The sequence below is a fragment of the Puma concolor genome, chromosome D4 (assembly GCF_028749965.1).
Source record: "Puma concolor isolate L17-30 chromosome D4, mPumCon1.1.hap2, whole genome shotgun sequence".
Classification (NCBI taxonomy): Eukaryota; Metazoa; Chordata; class Mammalia; order Carnivora; family Felidae; genus Puma; species Puma concolor.
Window position 1 is genome coordinate 77,202,383 of NC_141679.1, and position 19,474 is coordinate 77,221,856.

At 43.9% G+C, this 19,474-nt stretch overlaps 1 protein-coding gene across 5 annotated transcripts in view; it reads right to left on the reverse strand.

Annotated features, from left to right (window-relative positions):
- ASTN2 (astrotactin 2) overlaps positions 1–19,474 on the reverse strand; it is an 881,464-nt gene that overhangs the window by 324,364 nt on the left and 537,626 nt on the right. For all 5 annotated transcript variants that reach the window (XM_086683845.1, XM_086683843.1, XM_086683844.1 and 2 more), the window contains one exon: positions 1,097–1,263. In XM_086683845.1, the coding sequence (XP_086539971.1) occupies positions 1,097–1,263 (167 nt within the window). The remainder of the gene's footprint in view (positions 1–1,096; positions 1,264–19,474) is intronic.

Here is a 19,474-nt window from a genome sequence, read left to right on the forward strand (position 1 = left end):
GAGACCCTAAAGCAAGTCCCAGAAGGAAAACTAGAACCCTGGACGAGAACCATGCAGATAAAATTAATTTTCTGTTACACTGAGTTCAAACTCATACACGCTCCCCCACCCCCTTTTGCATAATATGTAGGACCGAACAGGCTCTTGCTAAATGCCTTATTCTGTTTTCCGATCTTAGCAAAGCACTGAGCATATTTTGATGACAGACATTCTTGCACGAGCACTGGATTATTTTTCTGAGTCACAGAATGTCAAAAGATGAGGACATTTTTAAATAGGAAGATGTCACCAAAAAGAGACTGAAGAAGAGAGGGGGAAAAAAACAGTGCCATTTTCGAGGAATAGCTGAGGACCAAGCCCTACCCTGGAGGCCATCCATGACAGAGGTAATTCCCAATTCACTCCTCCGGATGGAAAACTAGGTAAACTGGATGAAATGTTAGGCGTCATCGGCCAAAGATCTCATTTTGCATGTGGTCAAACTGCGGCCCAGAGAGGGAAAGGGACTTGTCCCAGGCTACTCAGCAAGCTGGTCCCAATGTGCCCATTCTTTCAGTCTCAGACACATTGTAAAACTCCACTGAGTCCTTAGCATTTGCCTGCACGGCTTCCTTTCCGCCTCCTCGCCTCCACTTACAGATAGGGCGTTAGGGCACAGAGAGGCCATCCCTGAATTTGCACTGCTAACTCCCTGCAGAAACAGGGTAGACAGTCTGGCCTAAGCTTTTTCTCAAGCACACACCTCCTGGTTTCTCAGTGACACTTTCAAGGCGCCTGCTCTGGTCTCCAAGCTACACTGGCCAGGGCTGCGGCGGAGATGCAGAAGGGGCAGGGGGCTTCAGCACAAAATAGTCCTGACCCTAAGACACCGCCTGAGCACGGATTCCATTTATTATAAGAATTAATCAATTATTTATTTTACTTCTTCCTTTCTTCTTCCCAATACCCCACAGAAGCCTTTTGCTTCTTGGGCTGAAAAAGCAGACACGGAAAGGCCATTTCGTTGACGGGCAGGCCCGGTCTGGCCTGACTGCAGTTCCTGACCTTTTTTCCACATCTCCCACCGATGGGAAGGGCCTCGGGGACAGAGACTCACCCGCAGAACATGAAGATGGTGCTGGAGGTGGCATCATAGGGCAAAGGCAGCGTCTGCTGCAGGCACAGCTGCTCACAGCCACCGTTGAAGCCGTCCGAGCAGTCGATGCCTTTGGAGTGGTCGTAGCATCCGGAGCCGTCCTTCATGGGCCTCAGCTCCTCGGGGCACTGCTCGGGGAGAGAGCGACAGGGCAGTCACGGCCAAGGAGGTGGTGGGTCCCACTGAGCCCTCTCCTCCCACTTTCCGAGAAGGGTCAAGCGTCAGAGACCACAGAGGGGGTGTCAAAGTCTTGTCTGGCCAATTAATAGTTGTATGGTCTCTCTGAACCTCACTGTGCCCACCTCTGAAATGGGACTTTTGTCAGTATCCGCCCGGTAGACGTGTGAGAATAGAAGGAGGTACCGTGGGCAAAGTGCTCAGAACAAACTGCTCAGAACGAAGTGCTCAGAACAAAGTGGCTCATGTGGCAACTGCACAGCAAGCCTTAGCTGCTATTACCATTGACCCTGTGGGAATCATCATCATTATTGTGTTTATTATTATCCAGTAGGATCTGCCACTGATAAAAAAAAAAAAAAAATCACCCTGGCAGGCAGCCAGGTATATTTTAAAGAGTTCCTACCGACATGAGTTTTAAACTCCAGCTCTTCCTCTCCTCCTTCTGTGACCTGGGACAAGGTACACACCATCTCTGAGCCTCAACCTCCTTATCTGTTAAATGGGCAGAGCACCTACACTTATGCATTTGTTGGGAAGCTTCAACTGGATCCTGGGAGTGCACGTCTGACTTCGGAATTTGGCACGCAATCTGGTACTCATCAAACCTGAGTTTGATGTCTCCCTTCCTGTCTTGAATTTGTCTTTTCGTCTCCATCCCTGTTTCCAGAGTCCTGAATGGGACCCCTTCATGGCCACATCGGGAGCCTGCAAATTCCAGTTAGGTCTCCTCCACACCATCCTCCTAAGTGGTATTTCTCAATCATCACTCCCCAGCTTAAATAAGTAACTGCATTTTCCAGAACAATAACACTTTGAATCTCCCTTCAGCTGATAGGCAAGGTCTTCTGTAGATGTTTCAGCTCCTGTTTCACCAGGAACACCTGTCTCCAGGTAAACAAACCCGTAGCCCTCTGGTCCCTAAAAGTACCCTGGTGACTCCAATCTTGAGTGACCTCAGTCAAATGCTCTTCTGAGTGTGCCTGGCATCTGCTAAGTGCTCCATAATTGGAAGATCCTATACTGTAGGGACAACTGGCTATATAATTTATTTTCCATCATTAGATGAGCTGAGCTAATCTTGTCCAGTCCAGCAGACAGAGAAGCAGTTTCCAACTTCTCTTGCATTCAGGACCAAAAATGAGGTACTAGGTTTTAATTTCAGTCACCCTGCTGGCATTTCCTGTCTACAAAGATTAACACCCAGAGCTCAGCCCTCCTCATCCATCACTGGACATCACTGATTAAAATGCCCCCACTGCACACCCCACACCCAGCTCCCTGGTCCCTTCTCCAAGCCTCCATCCTGAACCCCATCAATAACAAACACATACACACAGATCAATTCACAAAGACCACAATAACAATAACCACAAAAAAGAAAAAGGTCAATCCTCCTGGAAATTAAATTTCGCCTAAGAAGAATTCATAATTACCAATGCACGAGAATTCTTTGAGACATTTGAGACTGGCGCCAGGGAGGGTGACGGAGAAAGTAGGTTATAAATGGCCTTTGTCAAGCTGCAGAAAGGTTATAAAACTGGCTACATTTTGTGCTTAAAAAGAAAAATCAATTTTCCATGTGAGTGAAGTGCTGTAAATATTAATACAAGCTCAGAGGAAGTCCCTGCTTGTCTCTAAACATTCAATGTCAGACAGGAGGGCACCTGGTCATGGGGTCATTTGGGAGCCATTTACTGGTCCTCAGGGCTGGGTCTGTCTGTCTGCAGAGATTGGGAATTAGCACTGAAAAGAATGGCTGACCTTCTCACCAGGTGACGGGAGGTATCTGGGGCATGGAATTACAGTTTGTCCCATCCCCTGCTGATTCCCTACTACTTTTGTTCTTTATAAAAGTATGTTCTGGGGGCACCTGCATGCCTCAGTCGCTTGAGCCGCCGACTTCAGCTCAGGTCATGATCTCAAGGTTCATAGGTTTGAGCCCCACATCGGGCTCTGTACTGACAAAGCAGAGCCTGCTTGGGATTCTCAATCTCTCTCTCTCTCTCTCTCTGCCCCTCCCCAACTTGTGCTCTCTCTCTCTCTCTCTCTCTGTCTCTCAGAATAAATGAATAATCTTTAAAAAAATAAATAAAATTTTTTTCAAAAGTATGTTCTGTAATCCAGATAAGACCTAAACACTTTCCCTGTTTTTACTTAGTCCTTACAGCAAGCCTATGAGGTCATGTGGCAGGCTGAGAATGGCTACCCAAGATATGTTTCTGTCCTTATCCCTGAAACCTGTGAATATCACCTTCTATGGTCAAGTTCTGGCAGATTAAAGTTCTGAAAGATTAAAGTTCTTGCATGGAGTTGACTACCTGCTTATCGAGGTAGGTCTAAATGCAGCCATGAATGTCCCCACAGGAGAGAGGCAAAGAGAGATCACACGCAAGACGAGAAGGCCATGTGCAGGCAGAGCTGAGATTGTAGCCACATGGCTATAAGCCAGCAAATGCTGCAACCCCCAAAAGCTGGAAGAGGCAAAGAACCCACGTGGAGGGAACGTGACCCTGAGAGCACCATGACTTTGGACTTGTGCCCTCTGGAATGGAGACAGAATACATTTCTGTCATCTTAAACCACACAGTTTCTGGTGCTTTGGTAGTCACAGGAAAGCAATACAGGTTGGTAGTCCCATTTTACAGATCAGGAAACTGAGGAGAAGTGGCAGGGGTGGGGCTTTTCAGGCTTTCTGGCTCGGTGGCTCTTAACTGATACTCAGGCAACTCACTGCACTCCCCTGTCACTTACTGAATGGTAGATTTTTCATCTTGGGAAGTCAGAGCAAAGATGGATTTAGAGCTGACCTCACCGACTTACTGTAAAATTGAGGCTCAGAGAGTAGGAGGGTGTCCATCACCACAAATCCCCCAGCACGTGAGTAGAGGGTACACAGCCGGTCCCCTAGTCCCAGCTTGGGGCCCCATCCACCACACTTACTTCCCTTTATGTTAAAGCATTTTATGTCTGAAGACAAACTTGATGATGATTTACAGATGGGAAACTGAGGCTCAGAGAGGTGAAGGTGCTTGAATAACGTAACACAGCAAATTAAAGGCAGAGCTAGAATTAAACTTGCATTTGATCTGTGACCATGGGAGAGGTGTTCTGAGTATATGAAGTGGGTTTTCCAATCACCATATGATCACCCCTTCATCCAGCGTGGACTTCATACCCTGAGTCCTTGTGGGTGGGAGAGGGCAGACTAGATCTAGTAATATCATTTGAGATTTGCAAATTATTTCAACTATTTCACAGTTTGTCATCTCTCTCCCCCCACCAAAATGCAAAGCTGGTAATACTATGGACCTTCCTGCCTTGTCCTCAGCTACACTACACACTTGGCATAGCGTCTGGAACATAGTAGCCGCTTTTTTTTTTTTTTTTTAATAAACCATCTGAGCGCCAGACAGGATGTATAGTATGTCTGTGTGTTTGGGTTTGGGTTTGGGTTTCAATCCAAACTCTGCTTCTTATAAGCTGTGTAACCTCTTGCCAGTGACTCAACATCATCTATCTTTATGTGATTACTCTAAGGAGTAAACAGAGCGAAAGCCAGCATCAAAGATGGCCACCAATGATGCCTGCTACTGGTATTCACACCCTGTGTAGTCTCCTCCCACACTCTACCAGCGTCGGTCTGCATGACCAATAGCATATGGCAGAACTGATGGTATATCACTTCCAAGATTAGATTGTAAAAGACTGAAACTTCTGTCTCCCTCCCTCTCTTTCATAGCACTGCTGTGGTGAAACCAAGCTGCCATGTTGTGAGCAAGGGACTGAAGCCTCTGGCCAACAGCCAGCAAGGCTGACCTTCCAGCAACACATGAGTAAGCTTGGAAACAGATCCTCCAACCCCAGTAAAGCCACTTCAGAGAACTACAGACCCAGCTGACATTTTGACTATAATCTTATAGGGGCCAGACCCACCTGGCTAAGCCACTCTTGAATTTCTAACCCTCCAAGATTATGTGAGATGATACAAGCTTCTAGTTTGCAGCTGCTCAATTTGGGGATAATTTGTTATACAGCAATAGATAACTAATACAGTGAGACAAATGCGTCAAATGTTCAACACACACTCAGCAAGTGGCAGCTGCTGTTGTGGGTAATTTGAAGTAGCTTAGAAACTAGTTTGAGAGATAAGGAATATACATATCTGTCAGACAGAGGACTAGTAATAGAACAAACAAAGAAGCACAGCATAATTTGAATGGGAAAATAAAGTCCCTCCAAGTGTGAGTACGACGGGGGGATGCCGGAGTGGGGAGGCCTTGGTTGGAGAAGACTTCCTCTTTGTCAGGAGCAGATGTCACTGAGCAAAAGGGACATGTGCCAATACACTAGAAACAGGAAGATCAGAATTCCTGCCCAGGCACGTCTGCTCACTTGCTTTGTGTGTCAGACATGTCCCTGAACCCAGCTGGACCTCAGTTTCCTTTCTTTAAACAGAGGGACAGCTCACAGACAAGAATGTGGGGGCTGAAGTCAGGCGTGATCCCATGCAGGTTTTGAGACCCTGAGCAAGTGCTTCACCTCAAAGAACGCCCGGGTTCCTTAGGGAGGAATGGCCACTCTACTGGAGGCATTTCTGGAGACTTTATGAGAAAACCCACCTGAAGTGCCTGGCTCGGAACCTAGCACATAGTAGGCACTTAATCGATGAAGGACAAATGAACAAATGATAAATGAATGAACCCAACCCCCAAAAGAAAACCTAACTAAAACTATTAGCTTCTTTTTTTTTTAAACGTGTATTTATTTCAAGAGAGAGAGAGAGAGAGAATGTGTGCAGATGCATGTGAATGGTGGGAGGGGCAGAAAGAGGGAGAGAGAGAATCCCAAGCACACTCTGCATTGTCAGCACAGAGCCCGATGCGGGGCCTGAGCTCACGACTGTGAGATCATGATCTGAACCGAGGCCAAGAGTCAGACAATTAACAGACTGAGCCCCCCAGGCATCCCTAGCTTCTTCCTTTGTTATCTATATAAGTCTTTCATTGGATCATTCAAAATATATTTACTGAATACCTCCTCAGTGCTAAAAATGTATCAGTAAACACGAGAGACAAGGCCTTGCTATCATGGACTTTAAATCCTAGAGAGGAGACAAATGATTGGCAAGTAAACAGAAAATGGTTATTCCACGGAGGAAAAAAGCAAGATGAAGAAAGAATAAAGTGAGTGGGGATGGACTGAAGGAGGCATACACTCAACATCGGAGCAAAGCCTGAATAATTAGCCTCCTGGGTGAATACAAGCGGGAAGAATTTTCTAATAGGGAACAGGAAGTATGAAAGTCCTGAGGGAGGAGCAGTGTTCGCCTGTCCATGGAACAGAGGAGGACATAGCTCAGTGAGACAGGGAAAAACAAGGCTAGCACAAAGCAAGGTGTGAGAGGTAGGCGGTGACCAGATCACTTAAGCCAGAGTTAGCACACTATAGGCTGCAGGTCAAATTCAGTCTGAACCCTGTTTGTTTGCCTTTTTTTTCATGTTTTATTTAATTTTGAGATAACTGTAGATTCACATGCAGTTGTAGGAAATAATATGATATAGAGAAACCCTGTGTACCTTTTGACCAGTTTCCTCCAATGGAAACATCTTGGAAAAAAATATAGAAAAAATATCACCCCAAGGATATTTACATTGATAGTCAAGATACACAGCATTTCCATCACTACAGAAATTCCCCTTTTTGCCCTTTACTTCCACAATCACTTCCCACCCGACTCTTCTCCTTAATGCGCAGAAACCACCATGTTCTCCATTCCTTTATATCATAGAATTCTTCAGAATACGTTATAGAATTTCTGTCACTTCAGGAATAGAACGTAAATATAATCATACAGTATGTGACCTCTGAGGATTGGCTTTTTTCCCCCCACTCAGCATCATTCTCCTATGCATCCAGATTGCTGATGTATCAATATTTACCTCCTTTTTTATTGCACAGTAGTATTCCATGCTGTGGACATACCATTGTGTGTGTAACCATTCACCCGATGAAGGACATGTGAGTTGTTTCCTGTTCTTAGCTAATATGAACAGCTGCTCTAAACATCTGCATACAAGTTTTTGTGTAAACTTAAGTTTTCACTTCTCTGAAAAAAAATGCCAAGAAGTACAATTTCTGAGTCATAGGATAGTTACAGATTTAATTTTTTTTAGAAAGCTGCCAAACTGTTTTCCAGGGTGTCTGTGCTATTTTAAATCCCCACAGTAACGTATGAGTGGTTCAGTTTGCCACAACCTTGACATCATTTGATGTCGTCAATATATTTTATTGTAGCCATCCTGATAGGTGTGTGGTGAGATCTCACTGTGCCTTTAATTTGAATTTCCCTAATACTTATTGATGTTGAGTATCTTTTGTGCTCACCTTCCGTCTGTAGATCTTTTTCAGTGAGGTGTCTCTTGATGTCTTTTGCCTATTTTCCGATTGATTTGGGTTTTTTTATACTGTTATTTGAAAGTTCCTTATATATTCTAGACATTAGACTTTTGTCAGAGATGTGGCTTGCAAATGTATTTTCTCTCCCAGTTTGTAACTTGTCTTCTCATCTTCTTCAAATGAGCTTTCACAGAGCAAATGTTTTCAATTTTGATGAAATCCAAGTTACCATTTTCTCTTTTATGGATCATACTTTTAGAATCTGAAAACATTTTGCCAAACCCAACTCTCAGAGATTTTCTCCTCTGTGTGTGTACTTTTCTAGAAGTGTTAAGGCTTTATGTTTCACAATTAATTCTGTGATACATTTCGAGTTAATTTCTGCATGAGGTGTGAGACTTACCCTGAGGGTTGTTTTCTTGACTGTGAATGTGCTATTGTGCCCAGCACCCTTTGTTAGAAAGCTCCAATTTTTTTCCCATTTAAGTGGCTTTTGCCTCTTTGTAAAAAACAACAACAACAAAAACACAAAAAACAAAAACAAACTGAGCTATTTGTGTGGGACACTTCTGGGTTTTCTATTCTGTTCCATTGATCTATAGGTCTGTCCCTCTTACACACCTTAACATTGGGTAGACTGACTTCTACTTTATTCTTCTTTTCAAAAGAAGTTTTGCTTAGGTGGCTCAGTCAGTGAAGCATCTGACTTCAGCTCAGGTCATGATCTTGCGGTTCGAGGGTTCAAGCCCTGCACTGGGCTCTGTGTCGACAGCTCAGAGTCTGGAGCCTGCTTCGGATTCTGTGTCTCACTTTCTCTCCGCCCCTCCCCCACTCATACTCTCTGTCAAAAATAAATAAACATCAAAAAATTAAAACAAAAACGAAAGAAGTGTTGCTCATTCTAGTTCTTTCGCCCTCCCATATAAATTGTGGAAAAATCTTGTGTATATCCATAAAAAACTCATCCTGTCATTTTTGATAGGAATCATACTACAAATTTATATCAATTTGAAGAGAATTGAGATCTTTACTATGTTGAATGCTAATCCATGAAGAAAATATGTCTTTCCACTTAGATCTTTTAAAAATTTCTTTCATTAGCATTCCATAGTTCTCAGCATACATGTCCCATTCATGTTAGATTCACATCTAAATATTTCATTATTTTTTTAGGCACTATAAATGATATTGCATTTCACCTGTTCCATTCCTGATATTGATAACTGGCATCTTCTCTCCCTTTTATCTGTATTCCTAGATTTTTTTTTCAATTTTCTTGATGTTTCCAAAGAATCCATTTTTTTTGTTTCCTTGACTTTTATCTATAGGTTGTGTTGTTGTTCTGTTTTTTTTTTTTTTAATTTTTTTTCAACGTTTTTTATTTATTTTTGGGACAGAGTGAGACAGAGCATGAACGGGGGAGGGGCAGAGAGAGAGGGAGACACAGAATCGGAAACAGGCTCCAGGCTCTGAGCCATCAGCCCAGAGCCCAACGCGGGGCTCGAACCCACGGACCGTGAGATCGTGACCTGGCTGAAGTCGGACGATTAACCGACTGTGCCATCCAGGCGCCCCTGTTGTTCTGTTTTTAAGTGCATTGATTTCCTTTCTTTTGCTTGCTTTGGGTTTATTTTGTTCTCTTTTTTGTAGGATCTTAGGTGGAAGTTTAAATTACTAAATTGAAACTTCTTTTCTAATGTATGCATTCATGATTATTAAGTTTCCTCCTCATTAAATATAAGGACCCAGAGAAATTACAATGAAAGGATGGCATCCCACAAATTCGCATATACTGTATTTTTATTTCTTTCAGTTCAGTGTATTTTTTTTATTTCCCTTGAGACTTCCTCTTCAATCTATGGATTATTTAGAAATTTGTTGTGTAGTTTCCAAATGTTTAAAGATTTTTCTGTTATTTGTTATTGCTTTGTAGTTTGCTTCTCTTGTAGCTAGAAAACACACTCTGTATGATTTGCATTCTTTAAATTTATAGAGGTTTTTTTAATGGTCAAGATACGATCCATCTTAGTACATGTTCCATAGGCACTGAAAAGAATGTGTACTCTGTTGCTGTTGGGCAGTGTGTTCTATAAAATTAACTAGATCCTTTTAGTTGATGATGTTATTAAGTTATTCTATAACGTTGGTAATTTTCTAACTGTTCCATTCCATCAGTTGTTGAGAGAGGAAGGTTGGTGTAATCAACTATAATTATGGATTTATCTATTTTTCTTTTCAGTGCTATTGGTTTTTGCCTCACAAATTTTGCAGTTTCACTATTTGATGCAAAAACATTTAGGATTGTTAAGACTTCTTGGTGGATGACCCTTTCAATATTATCTGATAGCCCTCTCTGGCTTACTTTATCTGATATTAACATAGCTACCTCTGCTTTTTGTTTGATTTGCATGTCTTTTTTTAAACGTTTATTTATTTATTTATTTATTTATTTATTTATTTATTTAGAGAGCAGGAGAGAGGCAGAGAGAGGGAGAGAGAGAATCCCAAACAGGAGTGAGGCTCAAGATCACAAACTGTGATCATGACCTGAATGGAAATCAAAAGTTGGACGCTGAACTGATTGAGCCACCCAGGAGCCCCTTCATATGTCCTTTTTAATTTACTTTTAACCTGCTAAAATCATTATGTGTGAAGTGAATTTCTTGTAAAAAGCATACCATATTTTTAAATTAACTCTGCCAATTTGTCTTTTGCGTTTTTAAATCATTTACATTTAATGTGATTATTAGTATTTTAGAGCATAAGCCAGATGTTTGATTTTGTTTTCTGTTCTCCATTTTTCATTTTACTGTCTTCATTTTCTTGTCTTCTTGTGGGTTATTCGAACATTACTTTTTAAATTCCATCTTGATTTGTCTATAGTGTTTTTGAGTACATCTCTTTATATAGTTTTTGGTGTTTGCTCTAGGTATGCATAACTTATTACAGTCTATTCATGCCAACCCATTTAAGTGACATATAGAAACCTTACCTCCCTTTATGTCCCTTTATCTTCTCTCATCTGCAACATAATTTTCTTAAATATTCCTTTAAATACTTTTAGGACCACGTCAAATAGTGCTATCAGCTTTACTTTAACTGTCAAACATAATGTAGAAAACTCAAGAAAACAAGGAAGGTCTATAGCATTTACCCATATTTGTGCCGTATTCTTTCTTCCTTCCCAATGTTCCAAGATTCCTTCTTCTATCATTACTTTCTGTTTGGAGAACTTCCTTTAGCCAGTTTTTAAAAAAGGTCTAATGGCAACTAATTCTTTAAGTTTTCCTTCATATGAGAATGTGCTGATTTCTCCTTCATTCCTAAAAGATATTCCACTGGACATAGGATTCTGAGTTGACAGTTTTGGGGTTTTTTGTTTTTGTTTTTGTTTTTTTATCCAACACTTATAAAATGCTGTGCCACTTGCCTCTGGCCTCCTGGTTTTTCAAGAGAATCCCACCATCATTCAAATTGTGTTTTTCCATACAAATCAAAACCACACTCAGATATCACCTCACGCCAGTCAGAGTGGCCAAAATGAACAAATCAGGAGACTATAGATGCTGGAGAGGATGTGGAGAAACGGGAACCCTCTTGGACTGTTGGTGGAATGCAAATTGGTGCAGCCACTCTGGAAAACAGTGTGGAGGTTCCTCAAAAAATTGAAAATAGACCTACCCTACGACCCAGCAATAGCACTGCTAGGAATTTACCCAAGGGATACAGGAGTACTGATACATAGGAGCACTTATACCCCAATGTTTATAGCAGCACTCTCAATGATAGCCAAATTATGGAAAGAGCCTAAATGTCCATCAACTGATGAATGGATAAAGAAATTGTGGTTTATATACACAATGGAGTACTACGTGGCAATGAGAAAGAATGAAATATGGCCCTTTGTAGCAACATGGATGGAACTGGAGAGTGTGATGCTAAGTGAAATAAGCCATACAGAGAAAGACAGATACCATATAGTTTCACTCTTATGTGGATCCTGAGAAACTTAACAGAAACCCATGGGGGAGGGGAAGGAAAAAAAAAAAGAGGTTAGAGTGGAAGAGAGCCAAAGCATAAGAGACTCTTAAAAACTGAGAACAAACTGAGGGTTGATGGGGGGTGGGAGGGAGGGAGGGAAGGGTGGGTGATGGGTACTGAGGAGGGCACCTTTTGGGATGAGCACTAGGTGTTGTATGGAAACCAATTTGACAATAAACTCCATATATTGAAAAAACAAAACAAAACAAAAAAAACAAATTGTGTTTTTCCAGTAGATAAAATATCATTTCTTTCTCCTTGCTTTCAAGATTTTTTCCTTGAAAAACTGAAATTTGACTATGATTGTTGGTGTGGATTTCTTTGTGTCTATCCTGGAGTTTGCTCAAGCTTTTCAAATATGTATATTTATGCATTTTACCAAATTTGAGATGTTTCCAGCCATTATTTCCTTTTTTTAAATATGAAATTTATTGTCAAATTGGTTTCCATACAACACCCAGTGCTCATCCCAACAGGTGGCCTCCTCAGTGCCCATCACCCACTTTCCCTTCCCTCCCACCCCCCATCAACCCTCAGTTTATTCTGTTTTTAAGAATCTCTTATGGTTTGCCTCCTTCCCTCTCTGTAACTTTTTCCCCCTTCCCCTCCCCCATGGTCTTCTGTTAAGTTTCTCAGGATCCACATATTATTTCTTTGAGTACTTTTTCAGTTCCACTCTTTCTTCTCTCCTTCTGGCTCTTGAGACTGTTTATTTTATCAGTCTTTTCTCTTGATGTTCAGAGTGGGTAATTTCTATTGTTCTATCTTTAAGTTTACTGGTGATTTTCTCTGTCCTCTCCATTCTATTAGCCGAGTCAATCCAGTGACTTTCAAAAAAATTAATTATTGTATTTTTCACTTCTATAATTTTCATTTGCTTCTCCTTTATATCTTTTACTTCTTTCCTGAGACTTTGTTTTTTTTCATTTGTGCTTGAAATTGCTTAAGCATTTTTATGATGGCTATTTTAACATATTTGTCATCAAATTCCAATATCTCTGCTATCTTCATAGTAGCATCTATTGGCCATCTTTTTTTGCATTTGGTTTGAGATCTTTCAGGTTCTTGGTATGACAAGTGATTCTCAACGGAAACCTGGACAACTTGGGGCATTATGTTATGTTATTATGTTTTAACTCTGTATCTTATTTATTTATTTATTTTTTTTTTTTAATTTTTTTTTCAACGTTTATTTATTTTTGGGACAGAGAGAGACAGAGCATGAACGGGGGAGGGGCAGAGAGAGAGGGAGACACAGAATCGGAAACAGGCTCCAGGCTCTGAGCCATCAGCCCAGAGCCTGACGCGGGGCTCGAACTCACGGACCGCGAGATCGTGACCTGGCTGAAGTCGGACGCTTAACCGACTGCGCCACCCAGGTGCCCCTTAACTCTGTATCTTATTTAAACCTTATATTTTATCTGGATTTCTCTGACACTGTTCCAGTAGGGGAAAGTGGAGGCATACCTCATTACTACCAGGGGAGGTAGAATCCCAGTTTCCCCACTTGGCCTTCTTGGACACCATTGGCCACCAATGCAGCAAAGACAGGGGAGGATCGCATTATCAGATGGTATCAGTCTGGTAACAATGGAAGTCTAGCTTCCTACTTGGCCTTTATTAGAATGGGTTGGGAATGGGCCATGTTATTTCTATGATGTTTGGCTAGAGTGATTATTGTCTGAAGACTTTCTGTTTTCATAGGCTTCCTTTTTCTTGGGACTTCGGCTGAGAAGAGAAGGCTTTGGGTTTGGGGTTTTGTTTTTTTTTGTTGTTTTTTTGGTCTTTAAATATTGGAATTTCTGATTTGTTGGCTCCTTCAGCTCTAAGCTTGGGATATATGAGGCAAAAAGCAAACTCAAGGTGTAGGGGCCACCATATCTTTCCTTGGGCCCCCCATGTTCCTAGCTGGTCTCCCTTTTCGCTATCTTTTATAGACTTATGTTTGTTTTTATGTAACCTCCAGCATTTCTAGCTGTATTTAGCAGGAGAAAGACATCTATTTCCCAATGCCTGTTTTCCACAGTACTAAGAATATTTACATTTTTAAAGTTTTTTTTTTTTTTTTAAGGAAGAACATGAGACCAAAAAAAAAAAAAAAAAGACCACATGTGGCTTGCAAAGCCTAAAATATTTACTACATGGTTCTTTATACACAAAAGTTGTTGACCCCTGACTTTAGCCACGGGAAGGCATCTTGAGTTGATTCTAAGTACAACTGGAAGGCACTGAAGGTTGTGAAGTGATCTGGTGTGGTACTTTGAAGAGATTACTGAAGTCAGTGCATTCAGTTATCTGTAAGCACTTTCTTAGAGCTCACAAAAGAAGCCTTGGGAGGCAGACTCTGTGGGGCTAGAAGTGGGCAGAAGAAAAGGGGCAGGTCTATATCATAATAACCTCATTCCTTAGAAGGCTGCTCTTTTGCCAGAAGGTTTTCAGTAAGTGCATGAGAAACCCAGACCAGCTGACCTCCAGAACTTCACAGCCTCCATTCTGCCCCACCTCAGGCGAGGACCCACAGGAACACCCTGGGCCTGAGTCCCTGAGCCTTAAAGTCTTGAGGATCTGAGTGGGGGAGTGTTACAGGGGATTCTTGGCTGTTCCTGCAACAGACTGGCCTTGCCTTTCTCCTCCCAGCCCCCTCTTCCATCCCCTGTGCCTTCTTTCTCTCCTTCCCCGCCCGTTTTCAACATCACCAAGCCATTTGTTTCTGTTTGTAATTATGCATTTTAATGTTCATTAATTATGGAATGCAAATTGCTTCAAGTGCAAAATTGTCATGAGCTGCTCCACCACCCCACCCCCAGGTCTAGAAGGTGGACCAGCTGTTCTGAGCGGAAGGAAAAACAACCAACTTATAAGACAGAATAACTTTTCCTGGGGGCTGATGGACTCATATGACAAATAAACCTGGGGAATCTCCGGACTGGTGCTGAAGAAAGAACCCTGCCCCTCCCTTGGGCCCTGTGGGGCATCCAGTGTGGCATCATCCTTCTCTTCTGCAACCTTGGGCTTGAGAGACAGGGTGGGATAATAGAAAGAACTCCAGCCTCAGACCCAGACTCTTACTCACTGTCACCTGTGCTAGTCATGTTTCTCTGACCCTCAGTTTCCCCATCCGGAAAACCTTTCTCAAAGTGGGTGTGGAAGGCAAACAGGATGACAGAGACAAATAGCCAAAGCCTAGCAAGCCCTCAATAAATAAATGCATGTGAATAAGGATCTCCAGAGCTGAGTTTCGGGTCTGCCTTGCCTCTCTCTTAACTTGCTGGGTGGCTTCAGGCAAGCACATCCGCCTCTCTGAGTCTGTTTCCTATACTGTAAAAAGAAGACAGTGGAAAACAGGAAGCTGGAGACGTCTCTTAGAACTGAGCTGCTTGGGCTTATTTTCTTTTATTTAATTAAAAAAATTTTTTAATTGAATATTTTATTGGTGGGGGGAGGGACAAAGAGAGAGAGAGACAGAATCTGAAGCAGGCTCCAGGCTCTGAGCTGTCGGCACAGAGCTCAATGCAGGGCTTGAACCCACAATCCGTGAGATCATGACCAGAGCCGAAGTCAGACACTTAACCGACTGAGCTACCCAGGTGCCCAGAGCTGCTTGGTTTTTTTGCTAAAGCAACTATGAGTTGTGAAAAGGAGAGAAGCAGCTCTAAACTATTTCCGAAGGAAGTGGAGAATCCCCTCTGAATTGACTGAGCATGACTTAAGACACCACCAGGACGACTCCCACCTGCTGAACTACGGGCAAAGCCTTGTCCTCCTCCAAGGGCTCAGCAAGTATCTGATTTCTCTCATCACTAGTGCAAGCAAAACAACAGTCCTTCCTCCTAGGACAAGAGCCGCCTCCTCCTAATAGCACTGCCTCATCCGATCATAGTCAAGATTATGTAAGACAATGCAAAAGCAGTAATACCATTCATGAACGACAGGCTGAACACACTGTCAGCCATATAGGATCCCACTCCTCCTGTGGGTGAAATCTGCCACTTCCCTACTGTGTGCCCTGGATTCCCCATTTCCACATCTCCACACTGGAGAGAGAGTCCTTCCTACCCCCCTGCGCTTCTGAGCAAATGAAACCATACATATCACATGCCTAACACGGGTCTGACCCAATGGCAGGTGCTCAGAAAATGGTAAACTGCTATTTGGATCCCTTGTGACTTTCCCCCAAATAGGAAATACATTCAGGAAGCAATGGAAGAGGGCTGCATGCAGGCAGAGGGAAAGGAGACTGTTGCCATGGGCAGTTTTTACTATTCTCAGCAATGCTAAGGTAGGACCAGCATCATCATGCTCATTTTGCAGATGAGCAGACTAAAGCCCAGAAAGGTCAAGTGACTTGCCTGAGGTTACACAGCAAGTAAGAGGCAGACTCTGCCTACCTCTGGAGGTCCCCTGATTGTAAAAAAGGGGTTCTTTCTCCCCGATCCACATGAAGGTGGACTGTCCGTGATGTCACAAGTGGTTCAGACTGGCCAGGGCTACACAAGAATTCTGAGAGCTTTGTAGGAAGGTCACTATGATGGACTATGAAGGGACACAAAGGGGCTGGTGGCAGCAGTCCTGGAGGTGCAGATCAGATACAGCATCCCTAGGAGGGTGGGAAGCAATGAAGGAAATGAGATGGTTATTTCTACCAGGTGCTAGATTTTTCCCATATGCCATCTCCTCAAGTTCTCACAGCAAAACTCAGAGGCACTGATAAGACACCCTCTTTCTGCAGGTAAGGTTACGGAGGACCGCGCTAACTAAGCGAGTGCCGCGGAGCCCTTCAGTGCCGACCATCCCTTTGACTAGACGCTGAGTGGGCTGGGCTGCCCGTGTCCCAGGAGGCCTCCGGATGACTGCCTGGAAAGGGGGTGTGCAGGGAAGACCCTGCCATCCCCCATCCCCTGCACCTCTCCCTCCTCCACCTCAATCTGTCAACCAGGCCAGCTAGCCTGTCTATTACTGCAGACATTGATTTGGACAACCAGGCCGGTCGAGAGCCCATAATTACGGGGAGTTTTAATCAACTCATGCCAATTCAGCCGTCGCTCAATTTGATGCGGACATGGAGGAAAGGGGTGGGCATGCAAAAAAGGATTACGGGGATCGATTGTGGCTGATGGAGGACTGCAGCTGCAGGCACCCCCAGGGGCTTCAGGCCCGAGTGGAGGAGTCCCCGGGAGAGCTTCCAGGCACGCTGCCCAAACCACAACCCTGCATCATCTGTCCCTCCACCTGGATATGGAAACCATGTAGGCAGACGCCCGAGGGTGTCTGCGGTGAAGGGGCAGAGAGAATGAAAGGGAGGGAGAGAATCCCCAGCAGGCCCCGCACTGTCAGTGCAGAGCCTGATGCGGGGCTCGATGCCATGACCGTGAGATCATGACCTGAGCTGAAATCAAGAGTCGACGCTTAACCAACTAAGCCACCCAGGCGCCTCTTTATGTGTCTTCATTTTAAAATGGACCTGATAATAACTAACTAACTCCTGGGTTTGCTGGGACTTCTCAGTGCCATCATGGACAGATACTTATGTGGAAGTTCTTACTTCCTTCTGATTGGCCCAGAGCCAGCAAGCCTCATTTTCACTTCTCTCCTAGGTTAAGGATTCTTCCCAGCACAAACGTCATTCTGCCATGGAGGATGGTTTCTGGCTTACAGTCTGTCTCCCCAGGAGCCTGTGGGCTATTTGACAAGAGAGTGTAAGACACACAGCTTCCTCTTTTCGGCCCAGTCCCGGTGCCCAGCACAGGGGATGAAGACACTGGCGTGGCCTTCGGCATCGGGCAGGTCTGGACTGAAATCCCTCCGGATTGCCACTCACTAGCCATGTAATGCTAGCCAGTCACATCGTTAACACTTCGAGACTCAATTCCCTCAATGTAAACGGAGACTAATTACACCTATTCAGTGGAATTGCCACGGGGAAAATGAATCAGACAACCGATGTCCCTAGCACAGAGCCTGGTACGTGATAAAACGTCAACCGTTATAAAAGTGGTTATTGTGATCATTGTCGCTTGAATATTTGATACCCGGTAAATATTTCTGGAATGCAAGAAAATGTCAATTACGTTGCTTAGTTCTGTCTTGAGTTCCTGTGAAACACCAATAGGCCATTCTCCCCACACGCCTGCCATCTGTGCAGCATTCAACAAACACTCGCTGGAGACATGAGAGAGGAAATTGGCGTGCTCTGGGTGCCTACTGTGAGCCAGACGCTACACGACATGTTCTCCTTAGCCTGCTTTGCTCAAGACCCACAATTCTAAATTTTTTTTAACATTTATTCATTTTTCAGAGTAAGAGAGACAGAGCATGAGTGGGGGAGGGGCAGAGAGGGAGGGAGATACAGAATCCAAAGCAGGCCCCAGGCTCTGAGCTGTCAACACAGAACCACATGCGGGGCTCGAACTCACGGACCGCGAGATCATGACCTGAGCTGAAGTTGGACACTTAACCGACTGAGCCACCCAGGCGCCCCTCAAGACCCATAATTCTATGGGCTCACTATTATTCAGTCCGATTTTGCAGAAGAGAAAACAGGCTTTGAAGCCAGAGTGCTTTACCTATGTCACTCAGGCTTTCTAGGAATGGAAGCAGGGTGTAGGCACAGGTATGTTTGGCTCTAAACCTGTGCTCTCTGCACCACACAACTCGTTTCTGATGGAGACACGAAGAAAGAGAAGGGATGGCGGTCCTTGACCTCCAAGAGATTTAGACCTACTGGAGGCACTGGGGAAACCCCCAGAGGGAGGCAAGTCATGGCTCAAGACGGTTTATGCTCAAGAATAGTCCTAAAGGGTGCCTGGGTGGCTCAGTCGGTTACGCATCTGACTTTGGCTCAGGTCATGATCTTGTGGTTTGTGGGTTTGAGCCCCGCATCGGGCTCTGTGCTGACAGCCTAGAGCCTGAAGCCTGCTTCAGATTCCACGTCTCCCTCTCTCTCTGCCCCTCCCCTGCTCGCAGTCAGTTTCTTTTTGTCTCTCAAAAATAAATAAAAAATGTTTAAAAAATCAAGAATAATAGTGAGATGGCACTGGTGCTGAAAAACACGGCTGGGTTTGCTGGCACCCATCCAGGTCATGGCCAGCCATCCGAATTTATTATGAGCACCCATCTTTCCCATTAGAGGAACACATGAACACAGTGAGGAGACACTGATTACAGTCCCTGCTTTGGGCAGTTCTCTTCCTTTCTCTTGCCTCAGGCTTCCTATCTGCTCTGAGAAAGGTGGCAGCTGGTTTCCACGGACCTTACAGCTTGGACATCCTATGGTTCTCTGCAAGAGGCTCACAGAAACGCCAAGGGAGGTCAGAAGGTATGTTCTGGTAGTGAGTAGAACCTGCGCTGGGGAACCATGGAGAAGGGCTGCTCTTGTGGGAGTGGCCCAAGGATATTGTTTGCAGCCAAGCCCAGCAGCCGCTTTCGACGGCTGGCCGTCCTTCTAGCTGGAGTCATAAAGTTTTCTGCCTCCCTCTGGAGTTCCCCAGGATACCACGTGGAGTAGGGGTTCAGTTCAGCAAATGCCTATTCAAAGCTGACTGTCCTCCAGGCCATCAAGTTTACAGAGCCTTAGCCCAGCCTTCAAAAAGCATCTGGTCCAACACAGGGAGAGGAATAAGTCATAACATTCTTATAGTCCTTGGAGATTTTTAATATGGTACAAATAAGCACGGAGAGCAGAGGGAAGAAGAGAACAGAGAACACTCTCCCAAGAAAATTCTC